The 17131-nt window shown below is 65.8% G+C and overlaps 3 protein-coding genes and 1 long non-coding RNA gene across 4 annotated transcripts; 2 read left to right on the top strand and 2 right to left on the bottom strand.

Moving 5' to 3' along the window:
• Nucleotides 1-1417: 1417 nt before the first annotated feature.
• On the top strand, nucleotides 1418-6626 carry Misp3 (MISP family member 3). The gene is made up of 5 exons (XM_090344874.1): nucleotides 1418-1912; nucleotides 2417-2542; nucleotides 2748-3458; nucleotides 6237-6408; nucleotides 6500-6626. The coding sequence occupies exons 1-5, from the start codon at nucleotides 1423-1425 to the stop codon at nucleotides 6624-6626; spliced, it is 1626 nt and encodes a 541-aa protein (XP_090201000.1). The 5' UTR covers nucleotides 1418-1422.
• A 131-nt stretch (nucleotides 6627-6757) lies between these two features.
• On the bottom strand, nucleotides 6758-10109 carry C1H19orf67 (chromosome 1 C19orf67 homolog). The gene is made up of 6 exons (XM_090336061.1): nucleotides 9739-10109; nucleotides 9372-9516; nucleotides 8986-9086; nucleotides 8702-8896; nucleotides 7522-7656; nucleotides 6758-7011 (listed from the first exon to the last, which is right to left on the bottom strand). The coding sequence occupies exons 1-6, from the start codon at nucleotides 10059-10061 to the stop codon at nucleotides 6837-6839; spliced, it is 1074 nt and encodes a 357-aa protein (XP_090192187.1). The 5' UTR covers nucleotides 10062-10109; the 3' UTR covers nucleotides 6758-6836.
• LOC150067905 (uncharacterized) lies at nucleotides 9427-10923 on the top strand. Its single transcript, XR_016536170.1, has 3 exons — nucleotides 9427-9471; nucleotides 10316-10435; nucleotides 10601-10923. It is a non-coding gene; the product is annotated as an uncharacterized LOC150067905 (long non-coding RNA).
• A 1794-nt stretch (nucleotides 10924-12717) lies between these two features.
• Samd1 (sterile alpha motif domain containing 1) lies at nucleotides 12718-16030 on the bottom strand. The gene is made up of 5 exons (XM_090335981.1): nucleotides 14609-16030; nucleotides 13895-14180; nucleotides 13702-13798; nucleotides 13496-13607; nucleotides 12718-13401 (listed from the first exon to the last, which is right to left on the bottom strand). The coding sequence occupies exons 1-5, from the start codon at nucleotides 15596-15598 to the stop codon at nucleotides 13243-13245; spliced, it is 1644 nt and encodes a 547-aa protein (XP_090192107.1). The 5' UTR covers nucleotides 15599-16030; the 3' UTR covers nucleotides 12718-13242.
• Nucleotides 16031-17131: the final 1101 nt, after the last annotated feature.

The following is a 17131-nucleotide window of genomic DNA, read 5'->3' as shown; positions in this document are numbered from 1 at the left end:
TTCTCTTGGGGGCTAAGCAGGAACTGGGATCCCCTGCTAATCTCAGCCTCCCCAGGAACTGGGTGTGAGCCTCCAGCTCTGACTAGAGACAGCACCGTTGTGTGTGTGCGTGCGTGTGTGTGCATGTGTGTGCGAGTGTGCATGTGTGTGCGCGCACGTGTGCGCGCGTATGCATGCGTGTGTGTATGCGTGTGCGCGTGTGTGCATGTGCGCGTGTGTGCATGTGCGCGCGTGTACGCGTGTGTGCATGTGTGTGCGTGTGTGTACATGTGTGCACGTGTGCGCACATGTGTGTGCGAGTGTGTGTGCGTGTGTGTACATGTGTGCGCGTGTGCGCGTGTGTGTGCGTGTGCGTGTGTGTGCGTGTGTGCGCGCGCGCTGGAGCTCAGAGCCTGCGCGCTGTCTCCAAGCATTTCCGTTCCCGGCTTGCGTTCTACCACTTGAGCCACAGCTCCATTTCAGGCTGGCTTCAAACCGCGCTCCTTACACCTGAGCCTCCTGAGCCACCGGCGCCGGGCTCCGCCGCTGTCCTAGGGGAAGGAATGGAGAATGCCCTGGGGAGCGGGTGGCCCACGGGGCGGGACGACAAGGACGACCCTGACCTTGAACTTCAGTACTTGAGTTCGGCCACAGGAAGCCGCGGAGCCGGCGACCGGCCCTCGTTCCCGGGCGCCGGGACCCAGGTCACCGCACCTGCCGGGCTGCGGCCGCGAGGTCCTCGGTGCGCGGGGTCCTGGACGCTCCGTGCGCTTCCCCGGAGCCGGGGCGGCGGGGTGGGGCGGGGACGGCGGGGCTGGGCCCTGAGAGGGGAGGACGCCCGGCGGGGACGGCCGAGGGAGGATCGGGAGCCCGGGGCGTCGCTGACCCCGGCGATCCGCGCTGGGATGACCCCAGAAGGCGACTTCGGGGACACGCGGGGCAGCGGCCAGGTGTGGGAAGCCGCGTTCCGGGACGTGACCCGGGCGCCCGGAGCCCCTCCGAGCGCCGCCGCCCCGAGGGCGGAGCCGAGGGCAGGTGCCTGGGGCGGTGCCCGGCTCCCGGAGGCCGGAGGCGGGTCAGAGGCGCGGCGGGTGCGGGCGACGCCTTGGGGCCGCGGGCGCTGGCACCCCGGCTTTGGGGACGGACGTTTCCAAGCTGCTCCCCACGCCGGACATCGAGGCCTCGGGGCCTCCGGTGCCCCCGAGCCGGGGGTCTCCGGAGGGGCGGGGTCTCCCGGAGCCCTCGGGGCGGGAGCGCGGAGCAGCCTCCGAGCGACCCCCAGACCTCGGCATCGGGACGCCGGGGACGGAGAGCGGAGGCTCCGGGCGTGAGGCGGCGGGGTCGGGGGCCGGGGCCGGGGCTGAGCTGGGCGCCCCACCTCGCGCGGAGACCCCGGCCCCCGGCTCCGCCCCGGGCCCCGCCCCGCCCTCCGCGGCACCGCCCATGGAGACGCCCATCGAGCGCGAGATCCGCCGCAGCTGCGAGCGCGAGGCGAGCCTGCGCCGCAGCCGGGGCCTGAGCCCGAGCGGCGCCGGCCAGGAGCTGGTGGAGCTGCGCGTGCGGCCGCTGCTCAGCGGGCCGGACCCGGGCCCCGCGCGGCCCCGCGCCCAGGAGCGCGCGCGTGCCGGCGCCAGGATGCGGCGCGACGTGGAGCGCGAGGCCGGGCGGCAGGCGGCGCTCGTGCGCCCCGCGGCCCCGCCGCCCCGCGCGCGCCCCGCCGCCCCGCCTCCCCCGCCGCCGCTGCGCGAGCTCCGGCGCTTCTTCGAGGCCGCGGCCGGGGATCCGGCGCTGGCCCGCGCCCCGCCGCCCGACGCCCCGTCTCTGCTGGAGCTGGAGGTGCGCCAGGCCGTGGAGCGCGAGCGCGAGCTGCAGCGCCAGCGCCGGGCCGTCTACGGCACCGTCGACTTCGCGGAGCCCGCGCCCAGCCTCACCGGTGAGCCGCCCGGCCCCGCCCGGGCCCCTCGCTCGCTCGGATCTGTGGGATCCTCTGGCAGAACCCCCTATCCCGTCCCCCCGTCCCCGGCAACTTCTGAGCCGGCTACACCTCCAGCTTGGGACGGCCGGGCGCCGCGGTTCTCCCCTGTAATCCCAGCATCTCTGTAGCTGAGGTCTGAGGATGGCGGTTCAAAGCCAGCCCGGGCAGGAACGTCCGAGAGACTTTTATCGCCAAGTAACTTCTAATACCCCCCCCCATAAAAAAGCCCCGGGTGGAGCTGTGGCTCAAGAGGCGGAGGGCAGGCCCGGCGTGGAAAAGCCGCGAGGGGCGGCGCCCAGGCCCCGAGTTCGAGCCCCGGGGCCCGCGCGCACGCGCACACGGACCCCCCACGCCCACCGTCCGCACCACCGTGCGGGGCTCCGGGGACCCCCCTACACGCCCCCCCTGCAGCGGGGCCGAGGCCTCCAGGGGGCAGGGGCTGAGGGCCCGTGTGTGTTTAAGGGGTGCGGCTGGAGACAGGTGGAGCCCCAGCTGAGCGCCCCCCTCCCCGCAGCCAGCAGGGGCGACGGAAAACTGCAGGTGATCTGGCCTCCACGCAGGACGGCCTCGGAGAACGGCCTGGACCAGGTGCCGATCCCCCCCCGGCCCCCAGGTGGCCCTTCCCGGACCCAGTGGGGACCCCTGTCCCCATGTCTCTCCTCCTGGGCTGGTGGGGCCCCGCCCCCATGTCCGCGCCCCTCCCTGCGGACCCGGGGCGCTGACGACCTCCCCAGGCCCCGTCTGGGGTGCACGGGGCCCTCAGGAGGGCTCCTTCCCTCTGCCCTCTCCCCAGGACGGGCGCAAACCTTGAGGTTCGCGACTGGGACGCCTGGTGGGCAGAACCAGCATGGGGGCGACCGTCGGAGGAGCGAGTCGGCCGCCCCACGGAGGCCTCTGGAAGGCGTGGAGGAGAGGGGTCCCCCCTCCCCGGGAACGGGCGACCCACCGGCCCGCCCTTCCCCTGGACTTTGGGGAACTTTAGTGTGCACTGGGCAAATGGCCAGCGCTCGGCTGCCTGGAGGAAGAATGACCACCGCCCTGGGGCCAAACCCCACGCCCCGCTGCACAAATAAAGCCCTGCCCCTGAGCGGCACGCGAGACGTCTTCTTCGAGGTGCTTGAGTCTGGGGTGGGGCGCGAAGGCCGCGGGGAACGCGGAATGCACCCGGGTGGCGGGGCTCCCGAGCGGCCTCACGAGGCCACGCCCCTCCGCGGGGCCACGCCCACCGACGGCCACGCCCCCGCGTCGGTCCAGCCGGACGCGCTGCTTCCCTCTAGCGGCCGAGGCGTGAAGTGCACTTTGACACCCGCTCCGCCCTCCGGCCTAGACTTCGAACTTTCACCGGGGCTCCGGGCTCTCCGCCGGGGCTGCACCGAGGCTCCCCGGCCTGGGATGTCGGCTGTCCCCACGATAGATAGAATAGCTGCAGGAACGTGTGTCCATGACGGCCCAAGCGCCCCCCGCACCGTGATGTCCGGCTGGGCATCCCCCAGTCAGGGACAAGGTCAGAGTTCTGTTTTTCCCAGCTACTCATGAGGCTGACGTCGGGGGATCTGGAGTCCCCAGGAGTTCTGGGACGAACTGAGCCACATATGGAGACTGTCTCCAGACAGACGAAATGGAGATGCAACCCAGTTAGGGAAAGAGAAATGGAGGGGCTGGAGGTGGAGCCCTGTGAGCTGGCTCCTGTCTAAGCCCCTCGCACTTTCCCTCCTCCAAATCTGAATTCTAATGGAGTGTGACCGTTTAAAACGCCCCTCCTCCTTATTTCCGAGTGTGGGGTATTGAGGAATGGAACCTAGGGCTTCGTGCATGCTAAGTGAGCATTCTACCACTAGGCCAAACTCCCGGCCCAACAATTTATTTTACTTATTTTTATTTTATTATTTTATTTTATTACCAGTCCTGGGCTTGAGCTTAGGGCCTGAGCACTGTCCTTGGGCTTTTTCAAGGCTAGAACCCAACCAACTTGAGCCACAGAATCACTTCCAGTTTTTTTTTTTTTTTTTTTTTTTTTTGCCAGTCCTGGTCTTGAGCTCAGGGCCTGGGCACTGTCCTTGGGCTTTCTCAAGGCTAGAGCTCTACCACTTGAGCTGCTTCTGGCTTTTTCTGCGTAGTTTGCCATGAGCCTCACTTCTCAGCTTCCTGAGTAGCTGGGATTACAAGCGTGAGCCATGATCGGCCCTGGCTTAGAAGTCATTTAAACTGCAGGCCAGGAAAGAAGGGTGGCTACTTGCACTAGTTCACAGTAAGGGCCTCGGGTGATCGTTTGCAAACTCTGGTTAATTCCTCATCGGAGAACATCTCAAACTGTGTGTGCAAGACTGCATCTGTGCAGTTCACATAATATGGCCTCAAGACTGACTCAGGCTCTGTCCCTGGCTGGCCTGGATCCTCCCATTTCAGGTTCCTGGGATTGCAGGTATGTGCCACCGTGCCCTCCTTTGTTACTGTTTCACAGCTTCTTAGAAATGAACTGAGGCTATAAAATGTGAGTTATTGTACATGAAAGCAAAAGAAGCCAGTTCTGAAGCCCAGGGTAGCCTTTAATCTTACCTCTCAAACATCCTCGCTGGGCCTGTGGCTCACGTCTGTAATCCTAGCTACTCAGGAGGCTGAGATGTGAGGATTTCAGCTCAGAGCCAGCCCAGGCACAAAAGTTTGTGAGACTCTTAACATCCAAATAGCCACCAGAATACCGGAAGTGGTGCTGTGGTTCAAGTAGTAGAGCGATAGATGAAGAGCTCAGAGACAGTGCCCGCCTCCCCCTCCCCCCAAAAAAAGTCATCCTCTCTCAGACTGGGGTTACAGGTATAAACTACCATGCTCTGCTCCCAGCCTCCTGTCAATCCCAATTCCTAGCAGGGAACTGAGAGCTAAGCACTTAAAAGAGTTGCCAGAATTGCATAAATGTAGCCAGGAACTCTTTTGACTTTCCTGAATATTAAATTCGACTGAGGTTCCTCAAGCAATTTGGGATGTGAGGGAAGGAATATGTGTGTGTGTGTGTGTGTGTGTGTGTGTGTGTGTGTGTCTGTGTGTGTTTCACTGCTCAGGATGGAACCCAGGCCCCTTAACAAGCTCAGCACCAAGCCCAGCCCCTCACCACCAGCCTCTGACCTGTGTGCTTGTGTGTGCATGTGTGCTGGGGCAAGAACTCAGGGCCTTGCACTATCGCTTTGCTTCTTTGCTCAGGCTAATGCTCTACACCTGAACCACATCTGCTCTTCCAGCTTTTGGCTGATTCATTGGAGATAAAGAGGCTCACAAACTTTCCGGTGTAGGCTGACCCGGAACCAAGATCCTAGGATCTCGGCCTTCTGAGTCGTTGGGAAGACAGGTGTGAGCCACTTGCACGGGGCTGTGAGGATATCTGAGAAAGTTCTACAGGACATTCTCCTATCCAGCCACGCTGGAGGGCCAGCACAGAGTCAGCGTGGGCTGTAGAGCTAGCTGAGGTGCCCATGTTAGAAATGTGCTTGGCACAACCTCATGCTGAAACTGTCCACATGACCTGCTGCTGGCCCCTGGTTAAGGTTTTGATAGTAATGGTTAGGGTTGGGGCAGTTCCTGGACAGAGCAGGTCCACTGGGACACCAAGCTCCCTTCCTCCCCCACCACACTCCTGCTGCCAGCCTGGCTTAAGACATCCGGCCTGGACTTGGCACACACACCCATGGCTAGAGCTCATGAATCTCATTTGACCTATTGTTGAAATATTGTGTTTTTGTGCCTCTGCTGGGCCCTGGTGCTGTTCCTGAGCCTTTTTTTTTTTTGTTTCCCCCACTCAAGGCTGTGCTTTACTAGTTGAGCCACAGCTCCACTCCCTGCTTTTGTTACTGGCTAGCTGGGGAGGAGCGGCTCGTGGATTTTCGTGCCTGGCTCTGATGTGTGATCCTCAGATCTCAGCCTCCTGAGTAGCTGGGATGGCAGGCGGGAACCAGCAGCACCAACGAAAATACCTACGTTGAAAGCTCTTTCATGGCGCCCGAGCCACTGAGTTCGACTTTCGGGGTGGTTTTTGGAGACAGGAGTCAACAGCACTGAGCTGGCTTCGAACCGCCATCCTCGGGTCTCAGCCCGGCTGGGAGGACCAGCCGTGAGCCACGGTCGCCCCACTGGTCTCAGTCCTGACCCGAGGTGTCCGGCGGTGGAAGACCCGGGTTCGAGTCCAGGCCCTGCCACCTCGGCGCGGGGTGCGCGCCCTCCCCTCACCCCGAGTCTCTTCCCGACTCCAGTCCGGGATGTCATCCCAACCTGAGGGTCCCTGGGGCCCTCCCAGCGGGTCTGCGACACGGGGGCGCCCCGCGAAGCGCCGGGACACCCGGCACACCCCAGATCCGAGCAGGGAGGAAAGAAGTCGACTCCCGCCTTTCAGACGCCGTCGCGGGGCACGCCGGGGAATGTAGTCTTTTCACGCTGCAAAGAAACAACTTCCGGGTTACACTAGGGCAGTAGGCGAGACCCGAAGCCTCTTCCTCCAGTGGGCGTTGAATTTCCCCGCTACCGCCAAATTGGGGTTTCCTGGATTCCGGTTGTTGACAGGGGCCGCGACTTCCCTTTTCCACCGCCCTCGTCTCGCGGACTTGTGCGCACGCGCGCCTCTTGCTTCGGGAGAGGCCGGCTAAACTACATCTCCCAGAAGGCACCGGGCGTGGGCGTGCCTCTTTAAAGGGGCGTGGCCTTGCCCGGGGGCGTGGCGCGGAGCAGACCGGAGCCTGTGACCTCTTTTCTTTTCTTTTATTGAGCAAACGAAATTCAAGTAACCGGGAGTCTCCGAGGCGAGCCGGGCCCGGCGGGGCTCGGGGCCGGCCGGGAAGCCGGGCCGTCTTAGGAAATCCAGGGCCGGCCCTCCTTTGATTGCTCTCCTGGCGCTCGGGGTTCAAGTCCCGGGTGCGGCCCAGGCCGGGAGCCCCGCCGCGCTCGGGGGCCGGGCCGGGCCTGCTTGGCCCGTGAGGACCTGAACCAGCAGGTCGGTGGCCAGCATGTGCGACGGCTCCTCGAAGCCGATGGTCAGCAGCTGTTGGTAGTCCCCCGGTGGCTGCGGGCACAGGATCCTGGGGCGAGGGGAGGCAGTCAGGCCTGGACCCCCGCCCCGCTTCCTGGGGAAAGTTGTCTCCCGGTTGGGGGGAGCGCTCGGGGACGGCGGAGGCTCGGGTTGATTGGTGGACGGCCCCGAGGCGGCCAATCGGCGGCTCCCGGCGGTGCGGCCCGCGGGGTGGCTCAGCCTCTCGGAAACACTTGTTTCCTTCTCCGGGCAGTGCAGCCGGCGGATCCGCGCGGGCCCCTGCCCCGGCCGCCATGCCCTGTGGGGTCCGCCTGGATTGTTAGCTAGGCTCGGAGAGGCCGGGAGGCCCAGAGGATGGAGGTTGGAGGCCCGCCTGGGAGCAAAGGTCCTGGGGATTCCGTCTCCAAAGTTAACCAGCTGGAAGCTCAGCTGGCCCGATGTGAGTCGCGGGCAGGCGGGCGGAGGGGGCCCCGGGCTCCGAGCCTGGCTGCCCGGAAAGCAGGGGCAGTGGGTCCTGCTCCTCCCTCCAGAGACCTCGCTCCTTTCCCCAGCCTCCTACCACGAGTAAAGGTCGTCCTCCGGGGGTCCCAGGGGCACCCAGCGGCCAATGGACCACAGCTTCTGGATCTGGGGACAGGAGGTGGCTGGACTCTGGCCCGTGTCTTCCCACGTATCTCGGTAGCACAGGAAGTAGCTGGGGGAGGGGGGGAGGAGAGGGGAAGGCATAAATGATCAAAGTTGCCCTGAAGGTCTCCCAACCCCAGATGGGACTGGATAGTCTACAAACCTCCTGTTCAGATGAGGGCTTTTAAGCCAGGCACTGGTGACTCACACCTGCCATCCTAGCAATTCAGGAGGCTGGGATCTGAAGATCTCAGTTCAAAACCAACCCAACCCTGGGCAGGAAAAGTCACTGAGACTTATCTCCAGTGAACCCACCTGAAGTGAGAGCTGTGGCCTAAGTGGGGAAGCATCCATCCACCAGGAGCTAAAAAGCTAAGGGGAAACATCTAGGCCTTGAGTTCAAGTCCCAGGACTGGTACAAAGAAAAGATAATTTAGCATTTTTATTTTGGTAGGAGGGTAGGGTTAATATAAAAGATTGAGTGTGCTGTGGGAGGGGTGAGATTGTCCAAAAAGAAATGTACTTTTTACCTGACTTATGTAAGCGTCACCCTCTGTGTCTATTACCTTTATAATAACAATAAAAATTTTTTTTAAATTGAGGCAGGCCTTGGTGGCTTACATCTGTCATCCTAGCTACTCAGGAGCCTCTTTTATCTTGAATAAAACTACTCAGAAAAAGCCAGAAGTGGCGCTGTGGCTCAAATGGTAGAGCACTAGCCTGAGCACAAACAGGCTCAGGGACAGGCCCAGGCCCTGAGTTCAAGCCCCAGGACTGGCAAAAATAAAGGGACCGGGAGTTTGGCCTAGTGGTAGAGTGCTTGCCTGCTAGCATGCACAAAGGAAGACCTGGTTCGATTCCTCGGTACCACACACACACAGAAAAACCTGGAAGTGGTGCTGAGGCTCAAGGGGTAGAGCTCTGGCCTTGAGAAAGCCCACGGCCAGTGCTCAGGCCGTGAGTTCAAGCCCAGGACTGGCATAAATAAATAAACGGTTGTGTAGCCCTTGGTGCTCGCACCATGGCACGCTTGAGGCTCTGGGACCCGGAAAGCTTCTGCTTCCTGGCTGAGCTGGAGGGGCCCCGCCGCGGCCCGGCACGGGCAGGGGACTCACTAGTCCACATGGGGCTCGCGGCCGCGGCCGCTGGGCTCCCTGGGCTCCGGGGTGACCTCCAGGTTCCAGCGCATCTTCTTGTAGAGGTAGCGGGGGAAGCGGGCGGCCGTGTACGGGGCCGGGCTGCAGTATCTGAAGATGGACACCTCGTGGGCCGGGCTGATGGAGAACCGCCCGCAGAAGAAGCAGGAGATGCTGGAGGGTGGATGGATGGATGGCACGGGGGAAACTGAGGCTGGCCCCGGCGAGGCCCCTCCCCGACCCGTCCCGGGCCCAGGCCCCACCTGAGCGGGTCGGTCTCCTCCAGATCCACGAAGCCGAAGGAGGCGTACATGAAGACCAGCTGCTCCAGGCGCAGCGTCAGCTGCTGGGACATCTCCAGCAGCTGCGTGGGAGCGGGGGGGGGGGGATCAGGAGGGGCGGGGGGGCGGGGCGGGCCGGGGGGGGGCGATCAGGAGGGGCGGGGGGCGGGGCGGGCGATCGGGGGGGCGGGGCGGGCCGGGGGGGAGGGCGGAGGGCAGAGGGGGGGGTGAACGATCGGGAGGGGCGGGGGGGGCGATGGGGGGCGGGGCGGGCGAGCCGGAGGGGGGCGATCGGGAGGGGCGGGGGGCCGGGGGGGCGGGGGGCGGGCCGGGCCCGCCCCGCCTCCGCCCCGCCCGCCCGCACTCACCCCCTTCCGGATCACCTCCTGCAGGCCCCCGTAGACGGGGGGCACGCTCCGGCCCGCCGCCTCCAGGTACAGGAAGTAGGGCTCGCACATCTTGAGGAAGGTGGGCATGGCCTTGGCCAGCTGCTCCTTCTGGACGCGCTCCCTGCTGGAGGGAGGAGGCGGGGGGCTTCACCGGGGACCCCGGCCGCCCCGGGGTGGAGAGGTTGCCAAGCAGGAGGGAGGCCTGGGCTGGGGCGGGAGGGGGGATGCAGAGGCAGAGCCGTCCCCACATAGATCGCTGGAGCTGGGGTTCCCGCGGACGCGAGCTGCGCCCCGCTCCCCGCTCCTCCGGCGCCGCGGAGCTGGGGTCCCCCCGAGGACCCCTCACCTGTACAGCAGGTAGCTCTGGAAGTCGTCCGCCTTCTTGAGCAGGTAGCGGAGCTGGTCGGTGACCGGGCTGAACAGGGCGTCCAGAGCCAGGCGCGCCGGGGCCGGGCCGGGCTCGGGCGCGGGGGGCTCCGGGGAGGGCGTGGGCGCCGGGGGCTCGGGCGGCGCCTCCGGGGCGGCCCCGGGCTGCAGCTCAGCGGGGTCCTCGGGCCCGGGCGGGGGCGGCGGCCACGAGGGGTCTGCGCGGAGGGGCTGCGCCGCGGGCTCGGGGCCGTCGTCGAGGGCCGGCGGCGTCTCCGCGGGGCTCCAGGGCTCCGACGCCATGGCGGGGGCCGGGGTCGGGGGGCGCCCTGCTCTTGACGCCTGGGCCGGGGGGCGCGGCCCGCTCCAACCCGCCCCCGGCTGCACCTGACGCGGGGCGTTCGCCTCATTTGAATTTCGGCGCGTGGAGGGGCGGGCGGGGCGCATCCGCGGGACCCCCGGGGACGCGGGACCCCAGCCGCGCGCCCAGGGGCCCCGAGGAGGAGCGGGGTCGAGGGTGCCGCGCCCCGCCCTTGCCTTTTGTCTTTATTGTACAGGTAACTGGCGCTTTGAACTCAGGGCCCCCATCTTCCCCCAGGCCTTTCCCCTCAACGATGGCCTCTCTACCACTGGAGCCACAGCTCTGCCTCCTTCCAACTTGTTGGTATTAATTGGAGGTGAGAGTCTCCTGGGCCCTGGGGCTGGCTGCCAACCATGTTGTGACATCTCAGTCTCCCAGGTGGCTGCGATGGCAGACCTGAGCCACCGCAGCCAGGCTCTTCCCTGTTAGGAACTGGATGAGAGCCCTGGAGACAGGCCTTGACTTCCTCCATCTCTTGCAGATTCATTCTTCATCACCTGCCAAGGCCACAAGCTTGGGGCACAGCTGTTAGTTATACAGAAAGAAGTTGAAGCAGCCGCCAGTGGCTCAGCTCCTCAGGAGGCTGAGGTCTGAGGATCACGGTTCAAAGCCAGCCCAGGACAGGAAAGTCCATGATGCTTCTATCTCCAGTGACCCACGAGAAAACTAGAAATGGAGCTGTGACTCAACATGGTAGAACACCAGGCCCTGAGTTAAAGCCCCAAGGGGCTAGGGGGGAGGGAATTGACATCTCATGCCAGTAATCCTGGCTCCTCTGGAGGCTGAGATCTTAAAGCCTGCTTGTACAGGAGCGTGTTCGCGCACACACACACACACACACACACACACACACACACACAATCAACAGGTGTCAGGTATCACCCCGCTCAGCCAGGCTTGTTGTGACAGTCTATTGCTGTCTATAAAGTGGGTTTTTATGAGCCTTCTTTCATGGGGCCTGGGAAGAGAATAAGAAAAAGCCCATAAAGTGTGGCAATAACTGTAGCCACTCAACAAACATTTGCACACTCGGTGTGTTCTGCCCACAGGGAGCTGATAGGACCAAATAAACAATCATCACTATATTGTGGTTCGGTTCACTTTTGTGGGCTTCACTGTATCACAGGATTTTTTTTTTTTTTTTTTTTTGGTCCTGGAGCTTGAATTCTGGCCCTGGGCACTGTCCCTGAGCTCTTCAGCTTAAGACTACCACCTTATCCCATAAGCCACAAGGCCACTTCTGGTTTTCTAGAGGTTAATTGGAGATAAGAACCTCTAGGTCTCTAGTGCTGGGGCTGGCTTTGAACCTCGATCCTCAGATTTCAGCTTCTTCAGTAACCAAGATCCCAAGATCATAGGTGTGAGCCATCACGCCTGTTTTTTGTTTTTTTTTTTTTAATAGCTGGGAGCTATGGCCCAGAGGCCCCTAGAATAGGTGAACAATCCACAAAATAGCAATAAGTGAACAAGTGAGCCAGGGGAGACTTAACACCCCTACTTTGTCCATTTTCACCTATGCCGGGGCTCTGGAAGGGAGTTCCTCAGAAAAATGATCAGTTTACCTAGTTGAGGTGATTTTTTTGTGTCTGTTAGTCGTGGAACTGTAAGTCAGGGCCTGGGTTCTGTCAAATGTGCTCTACCACTTGAGCCACAGTTCTACTTCTGGCTTTTTGCTGGCTAGTGGGAGCTAAGTCTGAAGGAAGGCCGGGAGTGTGGCCTAGTGGTAGAGTGCAGGCATAGCATGAAAAAGCCCTGAGTTCCATTCCTTAGTATCACATCCACAGAAAAAGCTAGAAGTGGTGCTGTGGCTCAAGTGGTAGAGTACTAGCTTGATAAAAAACTAGGACATGGGCCGGGAGTTTGGCCTAGTGGTAGAGTGCTTGCCTAGCATGCACAAAGACCCAGGTTCAATTCCTCGGTACCACATACATAGAAAAAAGGCAGAAGTGGTGCTGAGGCTCAAGTGGTAGAGCTCTAGCCTTGAGAAAGCCCAAGGACAGTGCTCAAGCCCAGGACTGGCAAAAAACAAAAACAAAAAACCTAGGACACTGCCCAGGCCCTGAGTTCAAGCCCCAGGACCAGCAAAAAATAAACAACAGAAAAACAATGTTGCCAGGCACAGTGGCTTCCGCCTATAATTCTAGCTATTCAGAAGACTGAGATCTGAGGATTGAGGTTCAAAGCCAGCCCAGCACTAAAAACTGTGTGACTCTTATCTCCATTAATCACTAGATAACAGGAAGTTGGCTATGGCTCAGGAGTAGCGCTGTAAGCCTTGAGCTGAAGAGCTCAGGGACAGCACCCAGGCCTAGAGTTCAAGCCCTATGATCCTCGAAAAAATAAAAGTCTCCACTTTTCTGTTCCAGCTGGCTTTAAACTCCCATCCACAGATCGGTCTCCTGAGTTCCTGGGGTTGTAGGCATGAGACACCCGCCCAGGGTTTGCTCCTGGGGCTGCAATCCAGGCTTTTTACCTAGCACCCCTATAGACTGGTGTAGGGAGCCCAGTTACTACTTTCAACCTTCAGCCATTCCCCACCCACCTTATTCCCCCCCCCAAACCGGACCGTGGCACTTCCCATTTCTTATTTCCTTTTTTCTTAAAATTTTATTTAAAAAAAACCTCCGGTGCAATATTAAAAAGCCATACAGCCAGCTGGAGCGAAAGACCGTCAGAAAGAGAGGCGAAGGGAGGACAGGAGACCTCAGTGGGACCCCGGGGCTGCCAAGCCAGGGGCGCTGCGGCCAGGGCAGGGGCCGGGGTGGCGTGAGGGGCGCCCCCCCCACACGAATGGAGGGGGAGCAGAGAAACACGTGAACAGGACACACCCGGCTGCAGAGAGGGTCTCAGGAGACGCGAACCCCCCTTGCCCTTTTTTATCTCCAAAATATGTCCAGGGCTGGGGGGGGCCAGGCGGGCCTCCGGGGGGCTGGGGAGGAGGGGCCAGGCCGAGTCCACCCGTGCTCCTCGAGTGTGTGCGCAGGGACACGGGGGGGGGGACAGATGTGTGAGACAAAGAGGGCAAGGCCCCTCCCCCAGCCCAGCCCGGATTCCGGGGTTGGGGGTGAGAGGCAGGGGGCTGGCGTGGACTGGGGAGGGCGGGGAGGGGGCCAGGGCGGTTGCTCAGCCGAGGAGGCCGTCGGGGTCGTCGTCCTCGAAGTGGACCTGCTGCAGCACTTTGATGTGGTGCTCGTAGATCTTCAGGGCGGGGCCCAGGCGGATGGACAGGCCGGTCAGCACGTCCGTGCGCTGCATCAGCAGCAAGGACTTGCCGTCGATTTCCTGGGGAGGGGCGACAGGGTGAGGCCGGGTGTGGGTGTGGGGGGGGAGGGTGGGCAAGGTCGGGCCTGGCGTGGGGCCCTGCGCCCGGGCTCACCTGCTCCTGGAAGGCGGAGGCCTGCTCGGGGAAGCCGGCCTCGGTGAAGTACTCCACCACGTCCATCACCGTCCACTCCACGGGGTCGGTGGGCTTCTCCTTGCGCCCCGGGCTACGTCAGAAGGGACGGAGAGCCCCGGTGAACACCCAGGCCTGGGCAGGGGCGCTCTCCCCCCGCACCAGGCCTCTCACACACCCCAACTTACGGGCAGCTGAAGGGGGTCCCTTCCGCCCCGGGGAGGGCTGGTTTTCCGGGGGGCAAAGGCACAGGAGATGGAGAATCCGGGCCGGTGGCCACAGAGGCTGGAGAGGAGGCAGGAGGACAACGGTCAGCGGGGACAGGTGCCCGGCTTGGGGTCCCGCTTGGCACTGCCCCCCCCACCCCAGGCGGACCCTCACCGGATCCCCCTTCCTTGTTCATGGAGGCCGTGGAGAACACCTGGCGGGAGGCACTGCCAGGTGCGGGCCCCCGCCCTTCATCCTGGCCCTGGCGGGAGCCACAGAGCGGCCAGTCCTTGACTCTCTCCTTGGCACTCGGGGGGCCCCGCTCGCCATTGAGCTGGGCACCCGCGGGGCGGTCGCTCTCGGGGACTTCGGAGCCCTCCGACACGTCCTCGTCGTCGTCGTCATCGTCGTCATCATCCTCTTCCTCCTCTTTCTCAAGCACCCGCTCGTCTCCACCTCTCTGGCGGCGGAGGAAAAAGGGGGCGCAGGGTGCTCAGGGCCTGTCTCCCCTCGGCGCCCCGACTCAGGGGCCCGCGAAGGGGAACCGGGCGCCCCTCGCCGCCTCTGCGCCCGATCCCGACTAACTTTTACGCTCGTGGGAGCCCCGGGCGGCCGGACGTCGCCAAAGTCACCCCGCGCCGCCCCAAGGGGTCGCTACTGTCGCGGGGCCGCGTCCTCCGGCCCCCCCCCACACGCCCGCCGCTTCCCCCGGCGAGGAAACTGAGGCTTGGGCGAGCGCCCGGCGCTCGCCAAGGTCACCAGGCGCGGAAAGCCGCCGGGCACGCGCGCCCGGCCCCGGCCCCGCGGCCGCCCCGCGCCTCCCGGCTCCGCCGCCAACTTCGCCCGCACCTGCCCGCCGCGCGGCGGCCCCGCTCCCGGCGCGCTCACCTTGTTCCGCGCCGCGCGGGCGCTGGCGGCCGGCGTTGCCCGTCCGGGCCTGTCCCCGCGGGGCGGCGCGAGCGCTCCGAGGCGGGCGCGCTCCGGGCGGCCTCGCGCCGCCGCCTCCTCCTCCAGCAGCCCCTGCACGCGGCCGCGGGTTAGGCGGCCGCCGGTCCCGCCGCTGCCCCCGAGGTAGCGCACGACTTCCCGCAGGCTCACGGGCCGCGCCGGGCCGCTGGCCCGCGCCGCGCCCCCCTCCGGCGGCGGCTGTGGCTGCGGCGGCGGCTGCTGCTGCTGTGGCGGCGCCGGCGGCGGCGGCGGCGGCAGCGGCGACTCCCGGGCGGCGGCGGCGGCGGCAGCGGGCGGGGGGGCGCGGCGCGGGCCGATCGGGGGCGCCGCGGCCGGCGGGGCGGGGGGCGCGGGGGGCGGCGCGGCCAGGGGCGCGGCCCGCTGCGCGCGGGGGCCCGGCTGCGCGGGGCCGGGCGAGGGGGGCGCTGTGGCGGTGGCCGCGCGGGGCGCCCGGGCCGGGGCGGCGGCGGCAGCGGCGGCGGCGGCGGCGGCAGCGGCGGCGGCAGCGGGCGCGGGCGGCGGCGCGGCGGGCGCGGGCGGCGGCGCGGCGGGGGCGGCGGCGGCGGCGGCGGCGGGGCCCCCGCGGGGGGCGCGCGGCGGGGCCGGCGGGGTGGCCCCGCGCCGGGGCGGCTGGACGCGCGCCGCGTTGCGGTACGAGATGCTCCCCTTGTAGCTGACCCGGAGCACGGCGCGCTGCTGGATCAGTTTCTCCAGCTCCGCGCGCGTGCGCTCGGGCTCCGGGCCGTGCCGCCGCCGCACCATCCGGCAGATGCGCTCCAGGTCCGGCCGCGCCTTGCGCGAGCGCAGCGAGTCGATGGTGTCCAGAATCCACTCCTGGTAGTGCGGGGACGCGGCGGACGACGAGGCGGCCGCTGCCGTGGTGGCGGCCGCCGCCGTCTCCGGCGGGGGCAGGGCCGGGGGCCCCGCCATGCCTCCCGCCCGGCCCGGCTGCACCGTGCGCGCTGCCTCCCTCCCAGCGCGGCGCCCCGCTCCCGGCTCCCCTCCCTCCGCCGCCGCCCGCCCGCCCGCCTCCTCCGCCTCTCCCCCCGGGGGGCGCAGCGCCTCGGCGGCGCGGCGGCGGCGCTGCTGTTTCTTCGTAAAAAAAAAAAAAAAAAAAAGCAGAAAAAAAAAAAAAGCCGGAGAGCGCGAGAGCGAAAACAGTGCGAGAGAAAGAAAAGCGAGCGGGAGGTGTGCACACACTCACTCCCGCCGCCGCCCGCCCGCCGCACGCACACACGGCCCCGCTGGTGCTGGGCGCGCGCGGGGCCGGGATGCGAGGAGCGAGGGGAGGAGGGAGGGGAGGAGGAGGGAGCGCGGCCGGCCCCTCCCTCCCCGCCGCTCCCCTCCCCGCCGCCGCCGCCGCCGCCGCCGCCGCCGCCGCCGCACGCGCGCCCGGGACACTCCGGCCCCCTCCCCTCCCCCGCCCCTGCCCGGAGGTGGAGCCGGGCCCCCGCCCGCCCCGCGCCCCTCGCCCCGCGGCCGCGCTCCCTCCGCTCGCTCCGGCCCCCCCTACAACTCCCGCGCGCTTTTTAAGGAGGCGCCGCGGAGTTGGCGCCGGGGCGGGGGCGGGGGAAAGCGCCGGGCGGGGGAGGGGAGGGAGGGGAGGGGTGAGGAGGGCGGGCGGGGGAGGGGAGGGGGCGGGCGGGGCGCGCGGGCGGCGCTCGGCCGCCCTCCAGCCATTGGGCGCGGGACCCAGACGTCCCCGGCGCCCAGCCCCCTCTCCACGCCTCCCGGCGCGCTCAGCTCCCGGGACCGCACTTACCGGGGAACTCGCCGCCCGGCCGCCGCCGCCGCCGCCGCGCTGCCGCCGCGCTGCCGCCGCCGAGTGCGCGGCCGCCGCCCCTGCGCCCCTCGGAGGCGCCGAGCCCGCGCGCGAGGACGCGGCGATCGGGGGCCCCGGGGCTCCCCGCTCCGCCTAGGGCCGCCCCCGCCCGCCGGCGCGCGCCGGCCCGGCGCCTCCCTCGAGCGCCCCCTCGCTCCGGACGGGACCCGCGGAAGACGGGGATCCCGGGCCCGGCGCCCCCCGGGGCGCGGCGGAGGGCGTGGCCGGGCCCCGCCGCCGGGATCCCCGCGACCCCGTCCCCCCCGCCGCCGGCCTGCCGCGGGGACCCCGTGGGGAAGACCGGCGACACTTTTTTTTTTAAACAAAACTTTATTGGTAATAGTTCTCAAATATGTTTACAACAGCACACGGTTCAGGAGGAAGCCTCGTCCTTCGCAGCCCACAGCCTGGGGGGCCCCGGCCCCGACGGGGCTTCTCCGGGGCTGGAGAGGGGTCGGCTAGGGGCAAATTCGGGGTGGATGGGGCCCCCCCAGCGGTTCCCCACTGTGCTCTCCAAAGAGAAAAATAAAAGAAACAGCACAACCCCCCTGGCGCAGGGTGGGGGCGATGGACGGCTGACAGCGAGCGAGGGGGTCGGGGGGACCCGGGATGCCCGGCCCGGGCGCAGGCGCTGCCAGGCC

The sequence above is a fragment of the Megascapheus bottae genome, chromosome 1, assembly GCF_031878675.1.
Source record: "Megascapheus bottae isolate mThoBot1 chromosome 1, mThoBot2.hap1, whole genome shotgun sequence".
Taxonomy (NCBI): Eukaryota; Metazoa; Chordata; class Mammalia; order Rodentia; family Geomyidae; genus Megascapheus; species Megascapheus bottae.
Note: the sequence above shows the minus strand (reverse complement) of the source record. Positions and strands in the feature narration are given on the sequence as shown.

Coding starts and splice junctions, on each gene's coding strand:
- Samd1 (XM_090335981.1), bottom strand. CDS start 15,598: ATGGCGGGGCCCCCGGCCCTGCCCCCGCCGGAGACGGCGGCGGCCGCC. Junction 13,799..13,894: donor GAACAAGGAAGGGGGATCCG/GTGAGGGTCCGC, acceptor CCTCCTCTCCAG/CCTCTGTGGCCACCGGCCCG. Junction 13,608..13,701: donor GGGACCCCCTTCAGCTGCCC/GTAAGTTGGGGT, acceptor CTTCTGACGTAG/CCCGGGGCGCAAGGAGAAGC.
- C1H19orf67 (XM_090336061.1), bottom strand. CDS start 10,061: ATGGCGTCGGAGCCCTGGAGCCCCGCGGAGACGCCGCCGGCCCTCGAC. Junction 9,087..9,371: donor AGGAGGTGATCCGGAAGGGG/GTGAGTGCGGGC, acceptor GCTCCCACGCAG/CTGCTGGAGATGTCCCAGCA. Junction 7,657..8,701: donor CGCGAGCCCCATGTGGACTA/GTGAGTCCCCTG, acceptor CCCCTCCCCCAG/CTACTTCCTGTGCTACCGAG.
- Misp3 (XM_090344874.1), top strand. CDS start 1,423: ATGGAGACGCCCATCGAGCGCGAGATCCGCCGCAGCTGCGAGCGCGAG. Junction 3,459..6,236: donor ATCCCCCAGTCAGGGACAAG/GTCAGAGTTCTG, acceptor GGGCCCTCCCAG/CGGGTCTGCGACACGGGGGC. Junction 6,409..6,499: donor TTCCGGGTTACACTAGGGCA/GTAGGCGAGACC, acceptor GGTTGTTGACAG/GGGCCGCGACTTCCCTTTTC.